Source organism: Ovis aries, chromosome 3 (assembly GCF_016772045.2).
Source record: "Ovis aries strain OAR_USU_Benz2616 breed Rambouillet chromosome 3, ARS-UI_Ramb_v3.0, whole genome shotgun sequence".
Taxonomy (NCBI): Eukaryota; Metazoa; Chordata; class Mammalia; order Artiodactyla; family Bovidae; genus Ovis; species Ovis aries.
The window spans coordinates 199,197,659-199,224,169 of NC_056056.1; the positions used below are offsets into that span (position 1 = coordinate 199,197,659).

General features: G+C 38.9%; 1 protein-coding gene across 1 annotated transcript in view; it reads left to right on the forward strand.

Annotated features, from left to right (window-relative positions):
* Positions 1-16,247: 16,247 nt before the first annotated feature.
* Positions 16,248-26,511, forward strand: part of SLC15A5 (solute carrier family 15 member 5) — a 100,419-nt gene continuing 90,155 nt past the window's right edge. Inside the window, 2 exon segments of the mRNA XM_027965843.2 lie at positions 16,248-16,608; positions 19,099-19,321. Coding sequence (XP_027821644.2) covers positions 16,248-16,608; positions 19,099-19,321 — 584 coding nt within the window.

The window sequence follows — 26,511 nt, forward strand, 5'->3', positions numbered from 1 at the left end:
TTTGAGGCCTTTGGATGTTTCTGTGGGGATGGGGGGCGGATAGTGAAAAGTCCTGCTGTTGTAAAACAATTCTTCTATAGGGAAACATTCAACTAAGTGTGTGTATGTACATGTGTGTGTGTGGTGTATATGAAGATGGATGGATATATACATACATACATATACACATAAATTAACAACTTGGACAGAGTAAGGGGTACTGGAGGAGGAGGTTTTGGGAATGCGGACTTGCAGTGTTAAAATAAGGAAAGTTCCAGGTAAAGCAAGACAAGCTGGTTCCCAGAGTGTAGAGTGTGTGCTAGTCGTGTCCAGCTCTTTGAGACCCCATGGACTGTAGCCTGCCAGGCTCCTCTGTCCATGGGATTCTCCAGGCAAGAATGCTGGAGTGGTTGCCGTGTCCTCCTCCAGGGGATCTTCACGACCCAGGGATCCCACCCGCTGCATCTTCTGTGTTAGCAGGCAGACTCTCTGCCCCTGAGCCACCAGGGAAGCCAGTCCAGCGGGGAGTCAGTGAGCAGTTTTAAAGAGGAAGCTCAGTATAGCCCTAATTGAGAAAATGGTAACTGAGTAAAGTCTTGATGGAGGTGAGGAAGATGGATATGTGGTTATCTGGGAGAAAAGCCTTCTATTTAGACAGAGGAAAGGGCTGAGGAAAAGGCCCTTCCATGAGGATATGTTTGATGTACACAGACATAGTAAAAATATGTATTGCAGACAGCAAAATTTTAAAAGTAAAGTTTAATTCCAACAAACAGTACTCAAATGGAGTATCTTCTGCTTCTAACACTCTGATAGTGGACCTCTCCAAACTCTCTAGGAAAATATTTCACATTATTAGAGATATAAACAAAGTAGTTTTAAATAGTTAGTGAATAAATAAAACTATATTTGTACTGAATCAACAAGCCAGAAGAACTTGAACCTCCAATTCATTATAGCTGTTCTTCAATATCCTTACATTCACTTAGTGTTTGTCAATATAAATAAACCCAACATGAAAATAATCAACATAATAATTTTTCTTCTGCATATTTCAGCTTTGCCTTAATAATAAAATGTGGTTGTGGGAATCCTCAGACATTCAGTAAGTATCTGGTTGTTGTCATCGCTTAGTTGCTAAGTCGTGTCTGACTCTTTGTGACCCCATGGACTGTGGTGCGTCAGGCTTCCCCGTCCTCCACTATCTCCTGAAGTTTGCTCAACTTCATATCCATTGAGTTAGTGATTCTATCTAACTATCTCATTCTCTGCCGCTCCCTTCTCCTTTTGGTATGACCATAATAATCCCAGATTTAATCCATACCAAGACTAAATCTGCATTTCACAAGAAAAATAGGAATTTGCATGTTCTCCTTATTTTCATTCTTATTGACAGTGTATCTGAATAATCGCACTGAAGAACATTTTTGCTCAGGACTTTATGTGGATTCATTAGAACTACTGTTTCAGTAAACCATGCAATTGCATCCAATTTCATGTTCATTTTGCATGCTGTGGGCAGAATTTACTTGTTCAGGCAAAGTGAACCCTTCAAATAAAACTGAATTTACAGAGAGAGCCCAAATCCTTCCCCCCAGGTCATTTTCTACTCAAGGATACATTTTGGTCTAACACCACATCACAACAGAAGTCCCTTTCTTTTCTTTTTTTCTTTCTTTTTTTTTTTTTTTACCACATCCTAAGCAATTTCTCCAAGGACTTCCTCAGAGTTATCTGCAGATGGGAAAGGCAATTCACAATGCAATAAAATTTATAGCTCATAAAATTATGAATAAGCCAAACGTTAAAAAAGAAAAAGTTAAACTAGGTTTAAAATGATTTTTATAATATCAACCACATGAATTGACACAGAGTATGAATTGCAAATGTAAGGGAAGGCAACAGCTAAATGTTCTATGCTCTCTGGGTGTTAAATGAAGACCATCAGCACCGCACAAAGAGATTCAGGAAATAGTTGCTGATTTCTCTCAGTAGAGGTGGCCAGAGTAAGGCACAAAGTAGATTTAAAAAAAAATAAGGCAGATTAACTGGGTATGGCTATAAGTAAAATCCCAAAAAGAAGGAATCTGAAAATTAAAAGATAAAATGAAATGAGTCAACCAAAATCACCAGTGTGGTTTTTTTTTTTTTTTAATGGTGTTGTTAAAAAGAGTAAAAATGCAGGGAAATAAAGACCGAAACAATCCAGACTCTTTATTCCTCTGAGTGGTAGATGTTCTTTTGAAATGAAAGATTGAAATACTTACCAATATTTAGAATAAACTCAATGATCCACTTTACTTACCTACTTACCATAGATACCTTTGGAGAAAATCACATCAGAATCTAGGAGGATGAGTGAAGAAAACAAATATTATCAAATCTAATCCAGCGTTGTCAAGTCCTCAGAGGACTGAGTCCTTGGTGGTCTTCTCATCTTGCTCTACACCCCTTATGCACTCATCTGTTTTATTGGCTCCAGTGATTATCTATACATTGATGATTCCCAGGTCAACTTCCTTATGGCCCACATTCTTGTGTCCCAGCTCCAATTTTCTATATCTGAATATCCTTACGTTTCTTGGGAACTTCAACCATACACCTAAATTCAAGCTAAGTGAGCTTTTTCTTCTGTATCTTCCACTCCAGCTAAATGTCATTCATTCACCCAAATGTGTATGGGGACCCAGGTGGGGCGGGGATGCAGTCGGCTTTCATAATCTCTCTGGGACCAGTATCCCTGACCGATTCCAGACAATGAGTACAGTTAGGCATCAGCGTGTGCTCATTTGTGTCTGACTCTGCAACCCCATGGACTGTAGCCATCTGGGCTCCTCCTCTCTCCACAGGATTTTTCAGGCAAGAATACTGGAGAGGGTTGCCATTCCTCCTCCAGGGTGTCTTCCCGCCCCAGGGACTGAGCATGTGTCTCCTGCATTGCAAGGCAGATTCTTTACCTGCTAAGTCACTGGGGAAGCACATAGGCATAAATACCTGAGACTTCTTTATTCCTTTTACCTCTTCCTGTCCATTTCCAGTATTATTTTTTCTCAGGTTCATTCTGGGCCTTTTGCTTAGTTTATTCTGTATCACTGGAGATTAACCTCTGAAAACTGTTTCTGAAGATCTCTTACCAATTGGATTCTATGTCAGTTTGATCAATAGATAGAGGGTGTGCACAAGTGGAAACTTGGAGGCCTAGAGAAGGGGGACTGTCAGGAACACCCAGTCACTTAGGGACTCAAATATTCTGTTTACCAGCCTGCAGGATTTTGTTCATACTGTTGCCCTAAATAGAATTCACTTTTTCACCTTTTCCCTAAGGCAGATTCCCATTTTCTTCCTGGTCAGTTCAAATATTATCTGATGGCCTCCTCAACTCAGGGGAATTAATCCCACCCTTTTATACAGGCATTTTACATAAAAATCCAGGAACATGCTCTGAGCGCTTTGAAAACATGTTCAGTACAGCATTTAGTGTGGCAATGAAATTGGCCCCTCATCAAAGATATCAATGTGCATGTGTGTGCTCAGTTGCTCAGTCATGTCTGACTCTTTGTGACCACATGGACTGTATCCCTCCAGACTCCTCTGTCCATGGAATTTTCCAGGCTAGAACACTGGGGTAGGTTGCCATTTCCTCTTTCAAGGGATCTTCCTGACCAAGGGATTGAAACTGCCTCTCCTGCATTGGCAGGTGGATTCTTTACCACTGAGCCACCTGGGAAGCCTAAAGATATCAATACTTTATTTATTATTAAATTATTTAGATACATTTTATTTGACTATTCAGTTCTTCTAAAATCTACTGGGCAACCCCACCCTGGCCATCACTCCATTTTCCATCCTGCATTCCCACATACACACCTCTTTTTCTGACTTAAATATTGAAATCCCCCACCAGGCCTTGTTTTGCCTCTGTTTTACTCTCCCCACCCTCTTTGAATGGCTTCAACCACTCTTATGGTCCCACTGAGCATCAGTAAGCAGGTGACTCAATTTGTATTTCTGGTCCAGGTTGTCTCCTCAGCTTTAGATACGGATATTCTGGACATCTATTTCAGTATGTTCCTCAGGCTTCTCAAAAGCAATATATCAACACTGAGTCCATGATGTTCCTCATCCCCACATACACTCCTGCTTCAAAACCCTTCCACGCATCTGTGTCTCAGCAAATAGTGCTATGAAATCTCTACAGTCAGAAACCTGGGAGTCAAGATTGATTTCCCCTTCCCTATCATCTATATTTAAATCAGTCAGAAATTTTTGTCATGTTTTCCTCCTTCATGACTCACTAATTCCTGCCTTCCACCCTCACTGCTGCTGCTGCTAAGTTGCTTCAGTTGTGTCTGACTCTGTGCGACCTCAGAGACGGCAGCCCACCAGGCTCCTCCATCCCTGGGATTCTCCAGGCGAGAACACTGGAGTGGGTTGCCATTTCCTTCTCCAATGCATGAAAGTAAAAAGTGAAAGTGAAGTCGCTCAGTCGTGTCCGACTCCTAGCAAACCCATGGACTGCAGCCTACCAAGCTCCTCCGTCCATGGGATTTTCCAGGCAAGAGTACTGGAGTGGAGTGCCATTGCCTTCTCCGTTAAAACACCCACAAATAGGCTGTGATCACTTATCTCCCAGGTTATGTCTTTGCTAGCCAGTTTCTGTGGCCTCCTACCATTCTTCCTGTTGATGCTGGAAGAATACTCTGTCTCTTTAGAATATAGTTCTGACTCCATCAACGCACAATTAGAAAACTTCATGGCTTTCTCATGAGTTCAGCATAAAACCTAAGCTCTGTATCATGAAACAAGACCCTCTACAATCTTGCCCCATCTTGCTTGTCTCTCACCACTCCTTCTCTTCATACTGTGCTCTAGAATTATCAAAATGAGGTTTCCCAAGTGGCACTAGTGGCAAAGAACCCGCCTGCCAATGCAGGAGACTTAAGAGAAGTGGATTTGATTCCAGATCTGGAAGATCTGCTGGATGAGGGCATGGCAACCCACTCCAGTATTCTTGTCTGGAGAATGCCATGGACAGAGGAGCCTGGGAGGCTACAGTCCATGGGGTTGCAAAGAGTCAGGCGCAACTGAGCACACACACACACACACACACACACACACACACAGCACACAGTTTGGGCAGAGCACTGTGAAAACTTAAAAGGTTTGATTTTTGGTCTCTTGGAATTTTTACAATCTAAACATATAGGTAGATACATATATAAGTTTAATATCAGAGTCTATCACATGGACAAGATAGGCAGGATCTTACCAGCCTTATAAAACAGCTCACCACTGCCCCTGGATTCCGTGGGTTCAGAAATAACATTGTTCCCATTTGTGTATGTAGCTTCACAATACAACTTTCTAAAATCCATGTCAAGGGCTAGGAAATGAGTCAGAAAAAGACATCTCACTCTATGAGATAACTCGCTCTAATTTCCTCATTAGTGAAAACGACATAATCATAAAGAATATCTGCCAACAATCTGATATAAAAATGTACATGCATCATGAAAAATAATTGCTGTTCAATTACTACTGAATTATAAAGCTGTCGTACAGGTGCAATAACGCAAGAGCTTTGAAAGTATGAAAAACTGCTTAGCTTAGGTAATTACATGTGTTTGAATAAAGTCCCGAGAATAAATTTTGCAGAGTTTGAAGAAACAATGAAATCAGTATCAAAGTGCTATTTATAACTATATATTTTTAAATTTTCTGTTTTTTCTCCTGTATAAATTTTGAAAGGACAGGGACGCTTTTCTAATTCTGGGGTCCAGGGAGTGAGAGAGAGATGAGGAGCTCTTCCTTTGCTTTTTACCTTCTCACCTCTCAAATTGGATCCACAGGGACAGTACTGCAAAGATAGAAATCTAGCTATAACCATGGTAATTGCATCTTTTAAAATAGTTAAATCTTACTTATGCCCTGTTCAGAGTTTACATATATGAAAAGTAAAATTTATAGGAAGACAACTCTATTACTACTGTGAAAAGGATCTATTTCTTGTAAATTTCCAGGATCTTTAGCAAGGGAAATTAGAATCTAAAACTAGAAAGGGCTTTAAATATCAATAATCCAAGGGCATTAGTCACCGTGAAAGGAAACCGAGGTCCTGAGAAGTCAAGTTTATTGTACAAATGTGTGAAGATAACACACAGAAGGCAACTGGGTCTAAAAGCATTTCTATAATGTTATGAACTTGATTAACTATAAACTTTATTGGTTTGGGTCAATTTCTAGTTTCCAAGATACTCAACCTTCAGAGCTCTAAGACAGATTATTTTACCCAACTACAATGCTATAGAAATAAAATTGGATTGGCAACAAAGTGGTATGAATTTTATCACAGGACAAGCTATCAATTAGTTAAGTAAGCTTAGACAAATCACTTCACCTCTCAGCCCTTCAGCTGTAAAACATTGTAAAACAAGGTGAGGGTGGTGGTTTAGCCACTAAGTCATGTCTGACGCTTGCTTCCCCATGGACTGTAACCCACCAGGCGCAAATACCCTCTTGCAGATTTAAGACTGTATAGTTTTGATGTTAGGTGCCAGTCTATCTAAAAGTATAGATTTAAAACCCAGATGCCACCGGTCCTACTCCTGTATTTATATTTCCAATCCTTCCTCCCCCCATGGTAAGATGCTTTCCTTAAGCAAGGCATCATTCTTTCAAAACATGTCTATTAACGACCAAACCCACATTCTAAGCAAATGATTAGATTAAACTGGGGGCTGGGACTTCCCTGGCAGTTCAGTGGTTAAGACTCTGCACTTCCAATGTAGGAGGTATAGATTCGATCTCAGGTTGGGAAACTAAGATTCCACATGACTTGCGGCGTGGCCAAAGAAAATTTGTTTTAATGTTTTGAAGTGGAGGCCTTAACATTCATCAGCATTTTAAGTTTTCAAGGTCAGTACCATAGAGAGTAATAATTTCCTCCTACAGATCTTCTCTAAAATTGGCAAAACCCAAATCTGAGGTGAATGACAAGAAATTGGTTTTACCTTCACACTGATTAACATAGTACATGATTCAACTGCTTCCTTTTTCCTTTTAGTGAAAATATAATCTACTATTAAAAATAACAAATTGTTTGGTAGACTTGGCAAAATTTTAAAAATAGTGACTCAAAAAATTAAAATTTTAAAATAGATTACATCTTGTGGTGAATTTCGAAACAACTAAAATCCATTTTCTTTCTTGAATAAAAATGTTAACTTTTTCTTAAGGTTATCATCCTGGCATATGTTTAGCAGAGGCTATAGTCTCCTATAATCTTCTCTAGATGCTTTACAAAGGTATGACATGGTGGTCCATAAATTCCCATGAAATACACATATTATTCAGTAGAGGTGATTAAACAGCAATGTTCTGAAATACTTTTGCTTTGGAATATTTAACATCATTACAGAAAACGTCATTGGGGTTATGTTTCACTTCCACTCAAGTAAAAAGTAAAGTAAAAAGTCGTTCAGTTGTGTCCGACTCTTTGCTGTGTCCCTGTGGACTGTAGCCTACCAGGCTCCTCCATCCATGGGATTCTCCAGGCAAAGATACTGGAGTGGGTTGCCATTTCCTTCTTCCACTCAAAACCGGAAGTAACTTCCCATATATACACAAAGGGAACTCCATTTCCCTGTTTTGTCATTGATTGGATATTCTGCAGGTGCCCCAATATGTCAAATGGTAGAGATAGTTTGACTCCGGCTCTGTTCCTTAGTGGCCTTCCCTGATAGCTCAGTTGGTAAAGAATTTACCTGCAATGCAGGAGACCCTGGTTCGATTCCTGGCTCAGGAAGATCCGATGGAGAAGGGATAGGATACCCACTCCAGCATTCTTGAGCTTCCCTTGTGGTTCAGCTGATGAAGAATCCTCCTGCAATGTGGGAGACCGAGGTCCCATCTCTGGATTGGGAAGATCCCCTGAAGAAGGGAAATGCTGCCCACACCAGTATTCTGGCCTGGTGAATTCCATGGACTGTATAGTCCATGGGGCTGCAAAGAGCCAGACATGACTGAGCCACTTTCAATTTCACTTCACTTTTTTCTGTTCCTTAGTGTTGAACAGTACCATTATCCACAGCAATGTCTGCTATGTAACCTACTCATCATCCTTGACACTCTTACTTCATCATGACACATATCCAATTAGTACTAAAGACTCTACCTTCAATTTTCTAGCAAATCCTGGGATTTCTTTTTTTTCATTCATTTTCCCCTAGATTACTATGCTAGTATTCTAGGCAGTGGTGGTCGTAAAAGAAGTAGTTAGGAATTACTGAGTTTTGTCAATAACTCTTAACTGGGGTCCATACTTCTGATCGTGAGTGGAAAAAAAATGATTTGGTATGAAAGAGTTTAGTCTTTTGTATCCTGCTTTATTGTGGAAATTTGTTCTATTCAATGGGTGCAACATATAACATTAGGACCCAGTCCAAATTCAATATCATAAAGCCATTTATGATCTAGTTTTTTTCTTATCTCTTAGCTTCCTGACTCTTTTATCCCCGACCTTGTAGCTCCCCAATCTAAGCCTTTTGAAACCTTAAAAACCTAAAAACAGAGCTATCCTATGATCCAGTAATCCCACTCCTGGGCATATACCTTGAGAAAACCATAATTCAAAAAGATACATGCACCCCAATGTTCATTGCAGCACTATTTACGATAGCGAAGACATGGAAGCAATCTAAATGTCCATCAATGGATGAATGGATAAAGAAGATGTGGTGTATATATATACAATGGCATATTCCTCAGTCATAAAATAAGAATGAAACAATGCCATTTGCAGTGACAAACACGGACCTAGAGATTGTCATACTGAGTGAGGTAAGTCAGACAGGGAAAGAGAGATATCATGGAAAAGAATGGAAAAGAGTCCCCTCTCCCTTTTTCCCCTTGGTAACCATAAGTTTGCTTTCTACATCTGTGACTCTATTTTTTGTTGTTGTTTTGTAAATAAGTTTATTTGTACTATTTTGTTAGATTCCACATATGTGATATATGATATTACTAACAAGGACCTATTGTATAGCACAAGGAGCTCTACTCAATACTTTGTAATGACCTGCATGGGAAAAGAATCTAAAGAAGAGTGGAGATATAGATGTATACACATATACACAACTGATTCACTTTGTTGCACAGCAAAAAGTAACACAACCTTGTAAATCAACTATACTGCAGTAAAAATTAATTTTTAAAAAAGTAAAGTGATCTGTATTATAGAAAGTATGCCCTCTGTTAGGAACAAGCCTCATCTTCTACATTTCCCAAGGTTGAATTGTATCCTTCTAAGGGATTCAAGGACTTCCCAGATGGTGCTAGTGGTAAGAGTCTACCTGCAATGCAGGAGACACAGGTTGGATCCCTGAATCGGGACGATCCCCTGCAGGAGGAAATGGCAATCCACTCTGGTATTCTTGCCTGGAGAATTCCATGGACAGAGGAGCTTGGCAGGCTACAGGACAAAGAGTCATAAAGAAATGGACCCAACTCAAGCTACCGAGCATGCACGCAGGAGATTCAAGCATAGGTATCACGTGATTCCATGGAAATTTTTCTGTGAACTTTATTTTTATTGGAATATAATTGCTTTACAATGCTGTTAGTTTCTGCTCTACAGCAAAGTGAATCAACCATATGCATACATATACTGCCCCCCTGCTCCCCCACAGCTAGTGCCGCTATAAGTTCTGCTGCACTCTCTTCTTCCTCCACCACAGCACATAACTCTCTGGACTATAGTTCTTGCTTAATTGTTGATATTCCTCACTGTATGGTTACCCCTATCCATCCAAGTTTGCTGTTTTGTCATCATGGGCTCCCCAGGGCCTGGTAGCTACCTGGTGCTCAGTAAATATTGCTAGTGGTCAGATAGGGTTCATTAGGTGCATAACATGCCTTTGTTTCCTTCAGAACATCCTAAGAATATCTCATCTTAAACTGTTTTTTCATGTATTCACTCAGGAAGTCAACTAGTCATGTATTCATATGTAGACAACAGGTGGATCCTACCCAATTGCTAACGTCAAGATCTGATAGCAGATTTTAAAAAACAAATAAGCAGCACTTGTTGTAGAACTCTGCATGAGTAGATGTTATTTCCATCTGGTATGTCTCACTCACTTTTACCCACTAGACACAGAGTGAAATAACATTCCATGCACTGTTCCAGGCAGTGAGGTATAAAGATAAACACGAATTTGCCCCTATTCTCGACACATGGTCAGTGAAGAAATGCAAACTAATTAAAAACTATCTTTAAAAAAAGATGTACACAGTGTCCTAAGAACACAGAGAAAACTATCTTTGAGAATCAAAGGAGTATTTTTTACTGAAGCATAGTTGATTCATAATGCTGTATCCATTTCTGATGTACAGCAAAGTGATGCAGTTATGCCTTTATATATATACTCTTTTCCATATTCTTTTCTATTATGCTTTATTAGAGGATATTAAATATAGTTCCTTGTGCTATGTAACCAGCAAATTTTGAAAACTCAGCAGTGGCAACAGGACTGGAAAAGGTCAGTTTTCATTCCAATTCCAAAGAAAGACAATGCGAAAGAATGCTCAAACTACTGCACAATTGCACTCATCTCACATGCTAGTAAAGTCATGCTCAAAATTCTCCAAGCCAGGCTTCAGTAATACATGACCATGAACTCCCTGATGTTCAAGCTGGTTTTAGAAAAGGCAGAGGAACCAGAGATCAAATTGCCAACATCTACTGGATCATGGAAAAAGCAAGAGACTTCCAGAAAAACATCTATTTCTGCTTTATTGCCTATGCCAAAGCCTTTGACTGTGTGGATCACAATAAGCTGGGGAAAATTCTGAAAAAGATGGAAATACCAGACCACCTAACCTGCCTCTTGAGAAATCTGTGTACAGGTCAGGAAGCAACAGTTAGAACTGGACATGGAACAACAGACTGGTTCCAAATAGGAAAAGGAGTATGTCAAGGCTGTATATTGTCACCCTGCTTATTGAACTTCTATGCAGAGTACATCACGAGAAACGCTGGACTGGAAGAAACACAAGCTGGAGTCAAGATTGCCAGGAGAAATATCAATAACCTCAGATATGCAGATGATACCACCCTTATGGCAGAAAGTGAAGAGGAGCTAAAAAGCCTCTTGATGAAAGTAAAAGAGGAGAGTGAAAAAGTTGGCTTAAAGCTCAACATTCAGAAAACGAAGATCATGGCATCCAGTCCCATCATTTCATGGCAAATAGATGGGGAAACAGTGGAAACAGTGTCAGACTTTATTTTGGGGGGGCTCCAAAATCACTGCAGATGGTGACTGCAGCCATGAAATTAAAAGACGCTTACTCCTGGGAAGAAAAGTTATGACCAACCTAGATAGTATATTCAAAAGCAGAGACATTACTTTGCTGACTAAGGTCCGTCTAGTTAAGGCTTTGGTTTTTCCTGTGGTCATGTATGGATGTGAGAGTTGGACTGTGAAGAAGGCTGAGTGCCGAAGAATGGATGCTTTTGAACTGTGGTGTTGGAGAAGACTCTTGAGAGTCCCTTGGACTGCAAGGAGATCCAACCAGTCCATTCTGAAGGAGATCAGCCTTGGAATTTCTTTGGAAGGAATGATGCTAAAGCTGAAACTCCAGTACTTTGGCCACCTCATGCGAAGAGTTGACTCATTGGAAAAGACTTTGATGCTGGGAGGGATTGGAGGCAGGAGGAGAAAGGGACGACAGAGGATGAGATGGCTGGATGGCATCACTGACTCAATGGACGTGAGTCTGAGTGAACTCTGGGAGTTGGTGATGGACAGGGAGGCCTGGCGTGCTGTGATTCATGGGGTCGCAAAGAGTCGGACACGACTGAGCAACTGAACTGAACTGAACTGAACCATAAATTGTTTTGTATGTCTATGAATCTGTTTCTGTCTTTAAACAAGTTCTATGTATCATATTTTAGATTCTACATATGAGAGCTATCATATGGCATTTGTCTTTCTCTTTCTGACTTACTTCACTTAGTATGATCATCTCTGGTTACATTCATGTTGCTGCAAATAGCATTATTTTTGTTTTTTATGGCCAAGTAGTATTTCACTGTGTGTGTGTGCATATATGCATATATAATAGATATATATGTGGCTTCCCAGGTGGCACTATTGATAAACAACTGGCTTGCCAATGCAGGAGATACAAGAGATTGGGTCCCATTCCTGGGTCAGGAAGATCCCCTGGAGGAGGGCAGGGCAACCCACTCCAGTATTCTTGCCTGGAGATTCCCCTGGACAGAGGAGCCTGGTGGGCTATAATCCATGGAGTTTCAAAGAGTCAGACATGACAGAAGAAACTTAACATCCACGCATGCATATATATATCACAGCTTTATTTATTCGTCTGTCAATGAACATTTAATTTGTTTCCATGTCTTGGTTACTGTAAATAGTACTTCTATGAACATTGGGGGTACATGTGCCTTTTTGAATTATGGTTTTCCCAGGGTATATACCCAGTAGTAGGATCAGTGAGTCATATGATAGGTTTATTCTTAGTTTTTTAAAGGCAACTTTGTACTGTCCTCCATAGTGGTTGTACCAATTTACATTCCCACCATTCCCTTAAAAATGCTTATTCTAACACACATAGTAAAGTAATTATCCTTCAATTAAAAAAATATTTTAATGCTTAGAGAGGACTTATGAAAAATTATTCCATAAGTACATATCGAATTTGAAATTATTATACCAACATACTGTAGAATCATTTTGAAAGACAACACAGTATTCTCAGAATTTATAATCAACTTGGGGATATTTCATAGAAATACTTTTTAAATTATTAAAAATGTAAAACTGTTAAAAATATTCTCCTTAAAAGTGGGGCTTACATTTCTGATACATTTCCCATGAAACCCTTGTGGAATCTGATACATTCAGGCTCTGGGTGCTTAGTAAAAATCATGGGTGGGCATTAGGCTATCAAATAGGCCTTTGACTAATTTCCTCTATTAAATAAGATACATTAAATATGTATTATATGTATATTATAAATATATAATATAAATAATATCTATAATATGTATTAGAATATATTTCCTCTACTAAATATGATAAGTAAAATTTTGCACTCCAAAAATGATACAGGCTCTTTGTATTATAACTTGACATTAAATATCAAGATGCCTAAAAACTTTCCCACACTTTAACCCAATGATGTTATTTCTGAGAAACTAGCCTAAGGTTGTAATCAGGGAATGAGAACTTTTATGCACAAATATTCATTAAAATTTTGCTAATAATGTTCCTTCTCTTTTAAATGTGGGCTCAAGGTCCAAAGTTAAAGAAAGATTGACATAACTGATCTGAGACAAATGTAACTAACCCCAAATGGAGGATTAGTTAAGTAAGCCATGTATCTGTCTATTAATGCAACCATAAAAATTCATGTTTACAAGGAGTTCACAATGGCATGTTAAACTGTTATGGCATGTTAACATTACCTACAAAAGGGGTAGAAAACATATTATACAGTAATTGTATACAATTATACAACTGAAATATTTAAAGCATGCTAATAAAGACTAGCCATGAGGGGACAACATCAAAGGAAATGCTTCGAAAAGATTCACTGCTTTTTCCTCCTATTTTTATACATTTTCCAAATTGTGTGTACCTATTTCTATAATGGGGGGAAAATGTCACTTTATTAAGGGTGGCATGGAGGGGGAAGGACAGAAAACAAGCCTGAGGGTGTTGGCGTTTGGATAGGGTTGTATAAAGCTATAAAGTATGCCTAAATTCCCACTTAAGGACTCAAGTGTATTTATAATGACAGTATTCAATATTTCCAGCCAAGTGTTATTCTCAAGTGGAGTTGGGACTTGTCCTTTAAACTCATTCTGAGCTCAGTATTGAGAAATGCTTTCCTATTGTTTCAACTCTACTCAGCAAATACTGTTGCTTTGGGGAAGCCCAGGTGGTTCAGTGGTAAATAATCCACCTGCCAATGCAGGAGACAAGGATTCAATCCCTGGGTTAGGAAGATCCTCTGGAGAAGGAATGGCAACCTGCTCCAGGGTTCTTACCTGGAGAATCCCGTGGACTGAGGAGTCTGGCGGGCTACCGTCCACAGGGTCGTCAAGAGTCAGACACAACTTAGGGACAGAGCACACACCGCACACTCCCTGGTAACCATCCCCTGATGACAGGTTCCCACCACCTGAGTCATGTCCTTGGGCAAGAATGCACAGAGGAGCCAAAGAATTCAAGCAATCATCACCAGGCCCCAGTAAGAGGTGGTGCTACCCTGCTTGTGAGATCACACTGCAGGAGTTCTTTGTCAGATACTGGCTAAATATTAATATATCAACCAGTGGCTGGGGACCACTTTCCCTTCCATCTGGAATGGGAAAAAAAAAAAAGCTATCACTAAGGGTTCTTTGTAAGCTACAGAAATCAAAGGGGGCTAATTTAAACCAAAATTGATTGTAAATTGAGTCCTGGGACTTCCCTGGTGGTCCAGTGGTTAAGACTTTGCCTTCAATGCAGAGGGTGTGGATTCAAGTCCTGGTCAGGGAGCTAAGACCCCACATGGCACGCCAAAGAACCAAGGCATAAAACAGAAGCAGTATCGTAACAAATTCAATAAAGATTTTTCTTAAGAAAAGAAATTGAATCCTTTACAGAAGGAAAAACTAACCATGTCCCCCTGAAGAATATGAACCAGAACAGTCCTAAGCTCTCCATCAGGGGCACATGGACAATCCCTATTGGGTTGTACCATCAGTCTCGGCTTCCACCAGGTCTAATCTTATCAACCCACTTATGACTAAAATTCCTTGTGGAGAAACAGCAAAACAACCATCTTTGACCTGTGCTGATCTCCCTTGGCCAGAAGAAAGCCCCACCAGGATGTCGTGGAATAGAAGGAAGTCATTCCTCAAAGGTAGGAGGACCACACATTGGGGTTTGCCCTACACAATCCCAGTGTGTACTTGTTTTTCAGGAATAACTATAAATAGCATGACTTTCGCTCACAAATATGTGTCAGTTTGGATAAGAAATTGCATGATCACTCCACACAAAGGAAAAACAGGGCATTGTTAACCAAAGGGGGAGAAACGGTGCTGAGCTGGTGAAGACAGCCACCATTCCAATGAGACCCTTAGAGGAGGTCCACACAAAGTGTTTTGCACCCAATCTCTCAGGTCAAAGAATCACAGTCAAAAGTCTTTATCAGTCTTCTGCTTTCAACTCCAATATGAAAATACCATTCCTGTACTCACCCCCTACGTTTTGAATTATTATGACTTTGACCCAATAATTCTAATCCCTTGTCTTCCTATGTCCTTCTGCTAAACTCCTAACTGTTAAAATGTTCTTTTTTTTTACTGCCACTTTTTTAGCTTAATTTGTGCTCTTCTGCTTTCCAAAATAGAATGCTAGCATCCATTCACCCAGCTGGAGGGTCAGGGTGATACCAGAGTCGATATTCCCCAAAGCATGTGTAGGATAGCTGCTGTACCCCTCTTGCTGACTAATAATGAATCAAATAGCACCTTTTCATTCTGATTTCCTCTGAGAGGCTGTTCTACAAGCATGGGGTCAACTTAAAGGGACAGGGTTTTTGTTTAAAAATTTCTCCTTTCATTAGTGCACTTAAATTACTTTCTTGCAAACTCTGCTTGTTACCTAAATGTGCTAGCACTTTTGTTACCTAATTAGCTTTCTTATCAGAATTCCAACCAAAAATAACAAGAAATGTAATAATGATAAGGTATCCTGCCCCCTCCAAACAGATTTCCTTTTGTGCTTTATCTCTAGGTACTGTTCTGGCTTGTTTTAATTAAAGTATCAGAAATTATTAGGCTCAAATTATTTCTTGATCTAGTGCTCAAATTCTCCTGAAAAACTGCTTCTTCTGCCTCCGTATTTAAACCTTTATCAGTGTGAGGCAGATGAGTTTCCACATGTATGAAACTGGATTCATGCAATTCAATATAAATTTTGGAGGAAAAGCCTAATTTAGCCTCTAAGTAATTAGACAAACAAATCAGATTTAGCCACACTGAGCTACCATGGTTTAAATACTCATGTCTCTTCTCATGTTCTCTTGGATCATCAAAATGAACATTAGCATGCAAAAAAAGCCTTATGACACTTTAGCATGGAGTTGTGAAATTCAAAGCAAAGATCTTATTTATTTTTTCATTAGAGGGATGGGGGCAAAAATCACCAAGTTCAAACCACTAACTTAAGTAGTATTCGAGGAGGGTAGTCATGTCTGTTACAGCCTTTAAAAACACCGATGAGAGGATACCCTTAAATCACAGCATCGAGAAGGAGAAAACCATAAGACATATGGGTTATTTGTTTTCCTCATACTCCGTGAAAAAAATTCAGGTTGGAATCTGTTTGTTTCTAGTAGAGCTGTGTGAGAGGTTCACTTTCTTTGAAGTCGTCTGCAATATGATTCCCTTCTGTACTGTCAAGCTTGGTTATCGCAATTACCAGGCCGCCATTTTGAAATTGTGTTTTATTGGAGTGTCAATCCTTACCCAGGTGTTTTCAGGTTGGCTTGCTGATGTCTGCCTAGGAAGAAACAAACTGGTCCATATTTGCTTATTTCTGCATTTTCTAGGTGAGTGTCCACTTCTGACTGGATTGTTTTACAACTCATTTTAGTGGATTTTTATTAAAATGGTTGATTTTTGTTATTCCACCTTGTTTTTTGCATAAAGTGTAATGAATGATCCTAGAATGTTGTTTCAATTTATTTTATTCTCTGTATAATTTGAGGGATACTAGTAAGTGTGTATGTGTGTCTCTGTGTGTTAGAAGTTGCTTTGATACCTTTATCATTGCACTGATTATATTTTATATTAATTATCTCTTCAAATGTCTGTCTTCTGTAGAATGCCCTCCTTTTCCCCCTTCCTATCACAAGCCCAAATTTGTGACAAATTCTATGTGAAATGTGATGTTTATTTGCTTCACAATTAAAATGAAATGTGCTAAAAAGGTGTTTTGAAGTTCATGTAGAATAACTGAGAAACATTTTCATGAAAAAATGATCCTTTAATTAGTCATATAGTAATTAAGATTGCATTTGAATACATGATTTCCATGTTATGAGCTATGGTTACCTGCTAAAAAAATGAGTTAATTTAACACTATCCTGTGCTACTTTACATAACAAAAAAAGAAATATACCTTTAAAATTTGGGGAGTGAAGTGATTGCAAGCAATGTTGGTAAAACATCGTTTGTTTGATAAGGTATAGAGACCAAGTTGATGAAGAATCTAGAAATTTATACTGTGAAGTTCAAGGTGGTCTTCTAGACACAAAGGAGTTACTGAAGATGAGATGAATACGTTTGGGAAATCTTCCAGTAAACAATCACAGTGAGAGGTTAGAGAGAGAACAGAAAATCTCTGGATGCTGGTCTGGATGCTGGAGAAGTATCAATCCAGGAAAGAACATAAAACCACAAAAAAACTCATCAACTAAATAAAGGCACAAATATGATGGAAAGACAGAAATTAACTCCAAGTTCTGAGTTAAGGAACTTAGGAGGTAGTTCATCAAAACCAACCAGTGCAACAGAAATGCAGTTTTGGGCGACAGGGAAGATGATGAGGAAGTGATGGGTAGCAGACACTCAGCCTGTGTACATTTCTATCTGATGGCCAAGTACCGTTCACTGAATCAATCAGAGTGTGATTCAAACTTGTAAACTGCTTCAGTTCTGTGAGACATAAACTAAGTCACTGCATGGCAAATATTCATTCACCATTCCACAAATGTTTCTTATTGACTATTAGGCATTGTTTGTTCCAGGCTCTGGAATGTAACAGAGAAGAAGGCGGTCTCTTCTTATGAAGCTAACTTTCTCAAATGGGATACGAGAAAATCAAGAAATAGCTATTTTGTTGGGTGGTAGTGCACAATGATGAAAGATAAAGCTGGGGAAGTGGACAGGACAGATAGTGCCAAGGCTGCTTTTCTGTATCAGGGAATATTTTCTGATGAGGAGGCATTTAAGCATGATTTACTTGGTCAGACTACATAGTAGTGTACATATACAACACCAATCATCTTTGCAGATAAGATCATCTATATCAGCTTTCTAGATTCCACATATACGTGTTGATATACGGTATTTGTTTCTCTCTTTCTGACTTACTTCGCCCTGTATGATAGTCTCTAGGTTCATACGTGCCTCTACAAATGACCCAGTTTCATTCCTTTTTATGGCCGAGTAATACTCCATTGTGTAGTATGTACCACATGTTCTTTATCCGTTTCTCTGTTGATGGACATCTGGAAATACAAAAAACAGGGGATATATGTATATATAGACGTAGAGCTGATTCACTTGGCTATACAGTGGAAACGAACACAATATTGTAAAGTAACTATACTCCAACAAAAAATTTTAAAAAGAAAAATATAAGCAATTCATGCTAAAAAAAAAAAAAAAGTTTTCTTTAGCAGGCTTCTGAGTTGCCTAAGATCATAACGTTTTCTGTCTCTACTGATTAAGAACAAATAACCATTGCGAAAGATGGTTTTCTCTGAGGGGTGGGAGTGCAGACATCTTTAGTATGTCACATCAGGTGTTTCTGAATTGTTTTAATTTTGTTTAAATGGACTTGATTTGTTCTCCCCCAAACCCTTCTCCCATACGGGCTGCCACATAACACTGAGCAGAGTTCCATGTGCTGTACAATAAGTCCATGTTGATTATCTGTTTTAAACATAGCAGTGTGTATATGTATGGCTGAGTCCCTTTGCTATTCACATAAAACTATCAGAACATTGTTAATCGGTTATACTCCAATACAAAATAAAAGGTTCCTCAAAAATGGACATGATTTGTTTATCCATTCTGAGAGGTGGTTTGAGTTCGAGGGAAAAATAAACTAGGACTCTGGATTCATTAAAAACACATATTGAGGGAAATATTTACTTTTAGGAAAATTATATTGCCTCCCGAATTGCCATGATTAATATTTTAATAAGACTATCACAAGATGAGGCTACATTCAGAAGAAAAACTTTATTTCTGGTGTGCTTTGGTGAGTCAGTGGTCTATGCATATTTATTTCTCTTTTTCTCCATCTACAGGCACTGCTTTATTATCTGTGGCTGCCTTTCCCTTGGAGGATTTCTACATAGGCACTCACCATCTGATTAACAACGTACCCAAAAAAGAGCAGACAAGGCTGTTTCACATAGCACTGTTGGCCGTCTGCCTCGGCACAGGAGGAATCAGAGCTATAGTCTGTCCATTGGGTGCTTACAGACTTCAGGAGTATGGATCCCAGAAACGATCATCCTCAACTGGTAAGTAGAGCTAGCTTCACTTTCACTTTTCACTTGCATGCACTGGAGGAGGAAATGGCAACCCACTCCAGTATTCTTGCCTGGAGAATCCCCAGGACAGAGGAGCCTGGTGGGCTGCCATCTATGGGGTCGCACAGAGTCGGACACGACTGGAGCAACTTAGCAGCAGCAGCAGCAGCAGAGCTAGCTAGGAGAGAAAACAGGCTTATAACATCCTTTTCCCTTTGTGCATTTCTCATTGTTTGCTCTCTGGGTCCATTTTGATGGCAGTCATTCAGCCTTTGCCATTTTTTAGGCTGGGTGACAGTGAGATAATACCTGTGACAGTGATTAAGCCAGTAGTCCCAGGAGCTTATGAGTCAGGTATAGACCAATACAGCTTACCAGCACCTTCTTGAAACACACTGATGAATTTGTCCTCCATGTAAACAAGTGTGAGATGGTGTGTTGTATTGAATAGAAGATGGTTTTGGAACCAAACAGGCCTTGGTGGAAATCTCAGCTCTACACAATTGCCTGATCTTAGTAATGTCATTTATTCTTTATGAGTTTAACCATTTCTGAAGGGTTATCATAATACCTCTTCTTGCATTTTCTTAGAGGTAATAATATGTATATTGCTGGTAGAGAACATGGCACATAGCAGTAAAGTAATCAATAAGTTGTTTTTCTTAGTTATGTCTACATTGTAATAGACTAATTCAGCAAGGATTATAAATTCAGCAAGAAGATGAGAAGGATGGAAGAAGAATTTTACTTCTTAAATATCCATTAAAGCATCAACCAACATCTCTTATTTCACATTCACTCCACTCCCAGCACCTGACAGAATTTCTAGTCCATAGAAATCAGACCACATTTCTATGAGTCTTTTTCTCCCAGTGAGTTCTTTTACAGTGTTATGTGTTTCTAAAGAACCAATTTTAATTATCAAATGCAAATTCAAGAAAAAACTTGAAATTTTGATCTTAAGAAAATGTAGTTCAACACTTAGTAGGGAACTTTGTTGTTATTGTCATTCATTGGTGGATATCAGATATATCTGAGATATGTTGTCTTTCTTCCTCTTCTCTGTGAAATGAGTTAGCAACATTTTTCTAAAATATTGCCTTATCCACCAGTGTTAGCAATAGATAAAAGCAAAGCAGAAATAGCATCAGACAAAATGTCTAAAGAGAACTCATATTTAAAGCATTAAATGAAAAAATTATAATAAATATTATTTAGGTATTATTACATGTAGCTATCTGAGACAGTTCCTTTTTTCTTTGTCTTTCTTTCTTCCTTCCTTTTCTTCTCCCCACCCTGCTGCCATATTATATTAATATTACAAAGCACTCAGGCCTATTTTGGATTAAGTCCAGACGAAAGAGAATAATGCTATTTTACCAAAGGTGGAAGGAACTCTTTACTTCCTTACAGCAAATTCTGCCTCCTTGACCTGCCCAAAGGAGAAAGAAAAATCTTTCTTTTTTATTCTATTCGGAGGTTTTAATCCTTAATTAGCAACATCATTTTGATTAAATAAGACTCTGGAGGATTAAGACTAGAGAGCAATCAGTTGTTCTGAAAGATAGCTCTGGAGAATTTATTGTACTGTGGTCTTAGTCATTCAGAATTGTGTTTAATCAAAGTGACATTTCTCAGCGTTGATTACAAAGGAGACATTATATGAATGAAATATTTCCTCGGGGAAACAGAGGGGACACCCAATGGGTTTGTGCTTTAGGACATTGGAAAGGGGGATGAGAAATGGGGTGAAAATGAATTTCTGGAGCCAGGCCACATTTAAGATGAACACCTTTAGATTGGGTTACTTATTATTTTCTGATTTCATTAAAATCTCCGATAAAGGGATCATGCAACATTTTTAAAATTAAGGGCACTGAGAAAAGGATATAAAGAATCAGAGTGTTATTCTTTAACATGATGAAAGACTATGGAAATAATAAGCTCCTCGAACGCTGAAGATGGTTGTTTTTTCTTTCTCAGATCAAATACTAAACTATGGAAAAACTTTTATGAACAGCTGCTTGTTGCAGTTTATAGGAATGAATGTTCATTCTATTCTTGTACGTACTGCAGGGGTTGGTGGCAAGATGGATAGAACCCCTGCTGGGCAGCCAGACAGCTGGTGGGAACCTGGCTGTGTCACTTAGGTGTCTTACAGTTTTCGGCAAGTTTCTTCACCTCTCAAAGCCCCGGGTCCCTCAACCACAGAATGTGGATGCCTTGGAGGGCTGTTGTGGAGTTTTTACGCAAAGTACCATGGCACATTACAGGTTTGCAAATCAGGGTAGCCATGACCAGTGTTATTCAATGACGAATAAGTCATCAGCTAAAGTCATTGTCCAACTTCTGGGAAAGAGGAAGGCCATTTAGGAGAAGGTCATTTTTAAAATGAGCAGCCCATTGACTTATCATCTATGTCTTCAAGTCAAAACTGCCCCTAGAAATCACAAGCCTGGTTAATGTAATGAATTTCAGTACTGGCTTTTGAAAAAGCAACATACCACTTGAATCCATAACCACTTGGAGGTTGCATCCAGTTCCGGTTTCAGCACAGATGTCAGATGTTCATAGTTACGGGACCCTTAATGAGACGTGTCATTGCATCTCTCCCACCTAACGCTTCCCAATGATCATGTGAAATAGCGTAGACTGGAAGTCTCAGGCACTGAAAGCACCACTTCCGAGTGGAGCTGCCAAATGTAGGTGAGAAAACCTCTCCCAGCCAACATCACCATCTGGTACTGGATCATCCTCAAATATGTACCTCACTGAAAGAATAAAGCTAAGCTCCCTGAAATCAAAAGGCATGATAATCTGCCAACTTCTCCTTGTGCCATCACCCAGAACTGAACCTGGCTCTTTCAGTGTTTTCCAAACTCTGAGGTGTACAATTAAGAGTTACCATACTGGAGATCATATAAGTAAATACACCTGTGCAGAATCTTTTCTGGAGGCAAACTGAATGGTGAATAATTAAGTCTGTTCATGACCGTAATTTTAAATCCTACCACAGTTAAACTTAAGCCTTGCTCCCTCACCTCTCTACTTTGGGTGTCCCTGGTGGCTCAGATGGTAAAGAATCTGTCCACAAGGCAAGAGACCCAGGTTCTATCTCTGGGTTGGGAAGATCCCCTGGAGAAGGGAATAGCAACCCACTCCAGTATTCTTGCCTGGAGAAGTCCATGGGCAGAGAAGCCTGGTGGGCTACAGTTTATGAGATTGCAAAGAGTCGGACATGACTGAGCGACTAACACTCACTCATATCTTTACTTACTTCACCTGATAATTTGCATCCTGTCTGCATATCATAGTCTGTTGTGAACCAGTTACTAGAGTGAATTCTACATGCTGTAAAGGCTCAAATAGTATACTTGTAAATTTCTTGTAAAAGTCTAGAGACTGAATTTTTCCATCCTTGAAATTTTGATTTTCTGGTACTCAGTTTGACTCTACATAATATATGTCTCCTACTAAAGTGTTCTGATTTAAAATACTTGCTCAAATTTAATATTTTTTATCTTAGGAAAATACTAGAAGTAAAAAATTATTATCCCACAGCCTTTTTTTTTCAAACCTGTTGTAATATTTTACTAAAGTATTGTCTGAGAGAAAGTGAAAGTTAGTCACTTAGTTGTGTCTGACTCTTTGTAACCCCATGGACTGTAGCCCACTAGACTCTGCTGTCCATGGGATTCTCCAGGCAAGAATACTGGAGTGTGTTGCCATTCCCTTATCCAGGGCATCTTCCCAACCCAGGGATCAAACCTGGGTCTCCTGCATTTCAGGTGGATTCTTTACCAGCTAAGCCACCAGGGAGTATTGGAGTATTATCTGAGAGAAGTGATTCTCAAGCCTAGATGTCCAGGAAAGTTTAAAAATGCTGATGCCTGGACCCTGCCACCAGAAATTCTGATCATGTTAATTTGAGGTGGGAACCAGAGGCTTTTTTTTTTAAGCTGCCTAAGTATTCAGGTTTGAGAACCACTGCTCTCAAGAAGTGTTGCCTGATTTTAAGAATCATTTGAGGATTTTGTTAAAAAATATTCCCCATAACTCTACTTAATGCAGTGTGATGACTTGAATGGGAAAGAAATTCAAAAGGGAGAGGGTATATGTATGTGTGTGGTTGATTCATTTTGCGATACAGTAGTAATTAACACAATATTGTAAAGTAACTATACGCCAATAAAAATTAATTAAAAAATAAAACAAACAAACAAAAAACATTGCCTATGTCCCTACCTCCAACTTCTCAGATCAGAATTTCCTGGGAGCATAGCTGGGGAATGTGCATTTTTACCAAGTGCTTCAGAATTTTGAAAACAGTTTGAGAGACTTAAGAAAAGAGAATTCCACATGTGGTCTGGATTTTTGAAAAGAAATGGAGCTAAACACTGATGGAAGCACTTATTTTGTACCAAGATGCTTCAGAAAATTTTGATGATTCATAACAGTTTTTCTTTACCACTCCAGAAATCTACCTGATTGAGAAATCCTATCCTTGAGGAGAAAAACAAAATATGAAATTACACAATTCTGCAAGGTTAAAATCATAATTTACAAGATACATTTCAGCTAACAAAATCAAAACAGTTCTTGGCATCGTCTTATTAGAACTCATTTCTTATTAGTACTCATTAACATGGACATAACTCTTCTTATTGCTTTGCTTTATTGTGCTTCACAGGGAATAGAATTTTTAAGTTAATAAATTTCTAAATTTTTATGAATTGTAAATTTTGTAAAATTTACAAATTGCAAGTTAACGACAGCCTTGTGTGTAGCAAGTCTATTGGTGCCGTTTTTTCCAACAGCCTTTGATGACTTTGTGTCTCTGAAGCATCTGATAATTCTCACAGTGTGTAAACTTCATTATTATTATTTTATTTATTATGGTGATCTGTGATCAGTGATCCTTGATGTTACTACCACCATTCACTCAAGGCTCAGATGATGGTTAATATTATTTAGCAACAAAATATTTTTAAATTAAGGTAAGCACATTATTTGTTTAGGCATAATGCTATAGCATGTTTAATGCATTATAGCATAGTGTAAACATAACTTTTACATACACTGAGAAACCAAAAAGTTTTTGCACCAAAAACTTCATGCCCCCTGTTATATCTTGGTGGTCTGAAACCAGACCCATAGTATTGATATCTTCAAGATATGCTTGCACTCAGAATATCTTCTAAGTTGAATACTGAGGAATAGCTTGTAAACAGTTTTTTAAAAAACCACTAGACCTTCCAAAATTCTATTTGCCTGGGCTCCAGCCAAGTTTAACAAATGTACCCACTCAACATAGTAACAACAGGCACCTCCTCCGTTATCTTTGCCGAAATTGTCAGCATTCAGAAAATACTTAGAATTCCTCTCTGACATACAATGATAAACTAAAAAATATTGAGAAAAAGAAAAAAAAAGAAATTTCTTACATTTCTTACTGTTCCTGCAGCCTCCCGCTTTTTCTTAAGGCCTGTGTGGTGGCTTTTAAGCTGTAGGTGCATCAATAGTGACTTACTGTCATCAATAAACATGCAATGGTTCAAAGATCTTAAACTCAGAAAATGAGAAAATGATACACCTTTTTTTAAAAAAGCAACAGAGTAAATTTGAAGACCTAGTGGGCTTTATAAGGTCATTCATGAATTGGGGAGCATCTCTTCTAACAACCAGAAGGGTGCTTTGAGGGGTTGTACGAAATGGAAGGCTTTTGCAGGAAGAAGGGTAAGGCAAGGGAGCTATTAGCAAAAGAAAAGAAAGCATTATTTTGGGGTCAGGAGATCTTCTTTTGGGGGTGGATGTTGGGAAGGGAATGGCAAATGCTGCACCACATAGATTGCTGCTTTTTCTCCCAAGGGATGGAGAGGTTCACAAGACGGATGACTTCATTGATGCTGATCTGAAAATTCCAGACTGGTTGATTACATTTCTGGGGAGGCTCAAAACTTCAAGTAAGTCCTGTATCTAAGTCTAGGTTTGGTATCATGAACTTTAGCCCAAATGACATCATTTTGGGCCTGGTTTTCTCTTCAACAACATTAGCAACTGTTAAAATTGGGATGTTAACAGAAGAAAGGGAAATAAAGACAGAAAGGGAATGAGAGCTAGTTAGAAGAGTGAGAGACAGGGAGAGCAGAAAAAGAGAATAAAGCGCCCCCCCTGAATTTCTTAATTAAAAATAAATCTTTTACTTTAATTGTGCTGCCTGTTCACCAAAATCGATGACCTTCTTTTATTAAGCTGTCTTTTCTTTAATAGCATTGTTGAAAAATACTTATAGATGAAAAGTAGGGAAAAAATTATGTAAATGAATTTACTTACAAAACAAAAATAAACTCACTAATTTTGGAAACAAACTTATGGTTAAAGAGGAGAAACTTAGCAGGGAGGGATAAACCAGGAGCTGGGAATGAACACACAGATACTACTCTATTTCTACTGTTTACCTGTTCAGTCATGTCCTATTCTTCTGCAGCTCCAGGACTGTAGCCTTCCAGGCTCCTCTGTTCATGGGGTTTCCCAGGCAAGAATACTGGAGTGGGTTGCCATTTCCTTCTCCAGGGGATCTCCCTGACCCAAGGCTCAAATCTGGATCCTGCATTGGCAGGCGGGTTCTTTGACACTGAGCCACCTGGGAAGCCCACACCACTATATTTATATAATAGATAATCAACAAGGACCTACTGTATAGCACAGGGAACTCTACTCAATATTCTGTAATAACCCAATGAGGGAAAAGAATCTGAAAAAGAATGCATATATGTACTATTTAACTGATTCACTATGCTGTATACTTGAAACTAACACAAACATTGTAAATCAACTATACTCCAGTAATTTTAAGTAGAAACTGCAAAACTTCCTCTGGTCTCTCTTTCTCCAAGTTCATGTCCGCTAGATTATTCTTTGAAGTACTTCAATGGGCCGGTGGTCATGCTAAAAGAAGCAGTGACGGACAACAGCATCCACCATGAAATCAGAGCCCCAGTGTTACATTGACTCTTCTGCTGCTAAGTCACTTCAGTCGTGTCCGACTCTGTGCAACACCAGAGACGGCAGCCTAGCAGGCTCCCCCGTCCCTGGGATTCTCCAGGCAAGAACACTGGAGTGGGTTGCCATTTCCTTCTCCAATGCATGACAGTGAAAAGTGAAAGTGAAGTCACTCAGTCATGT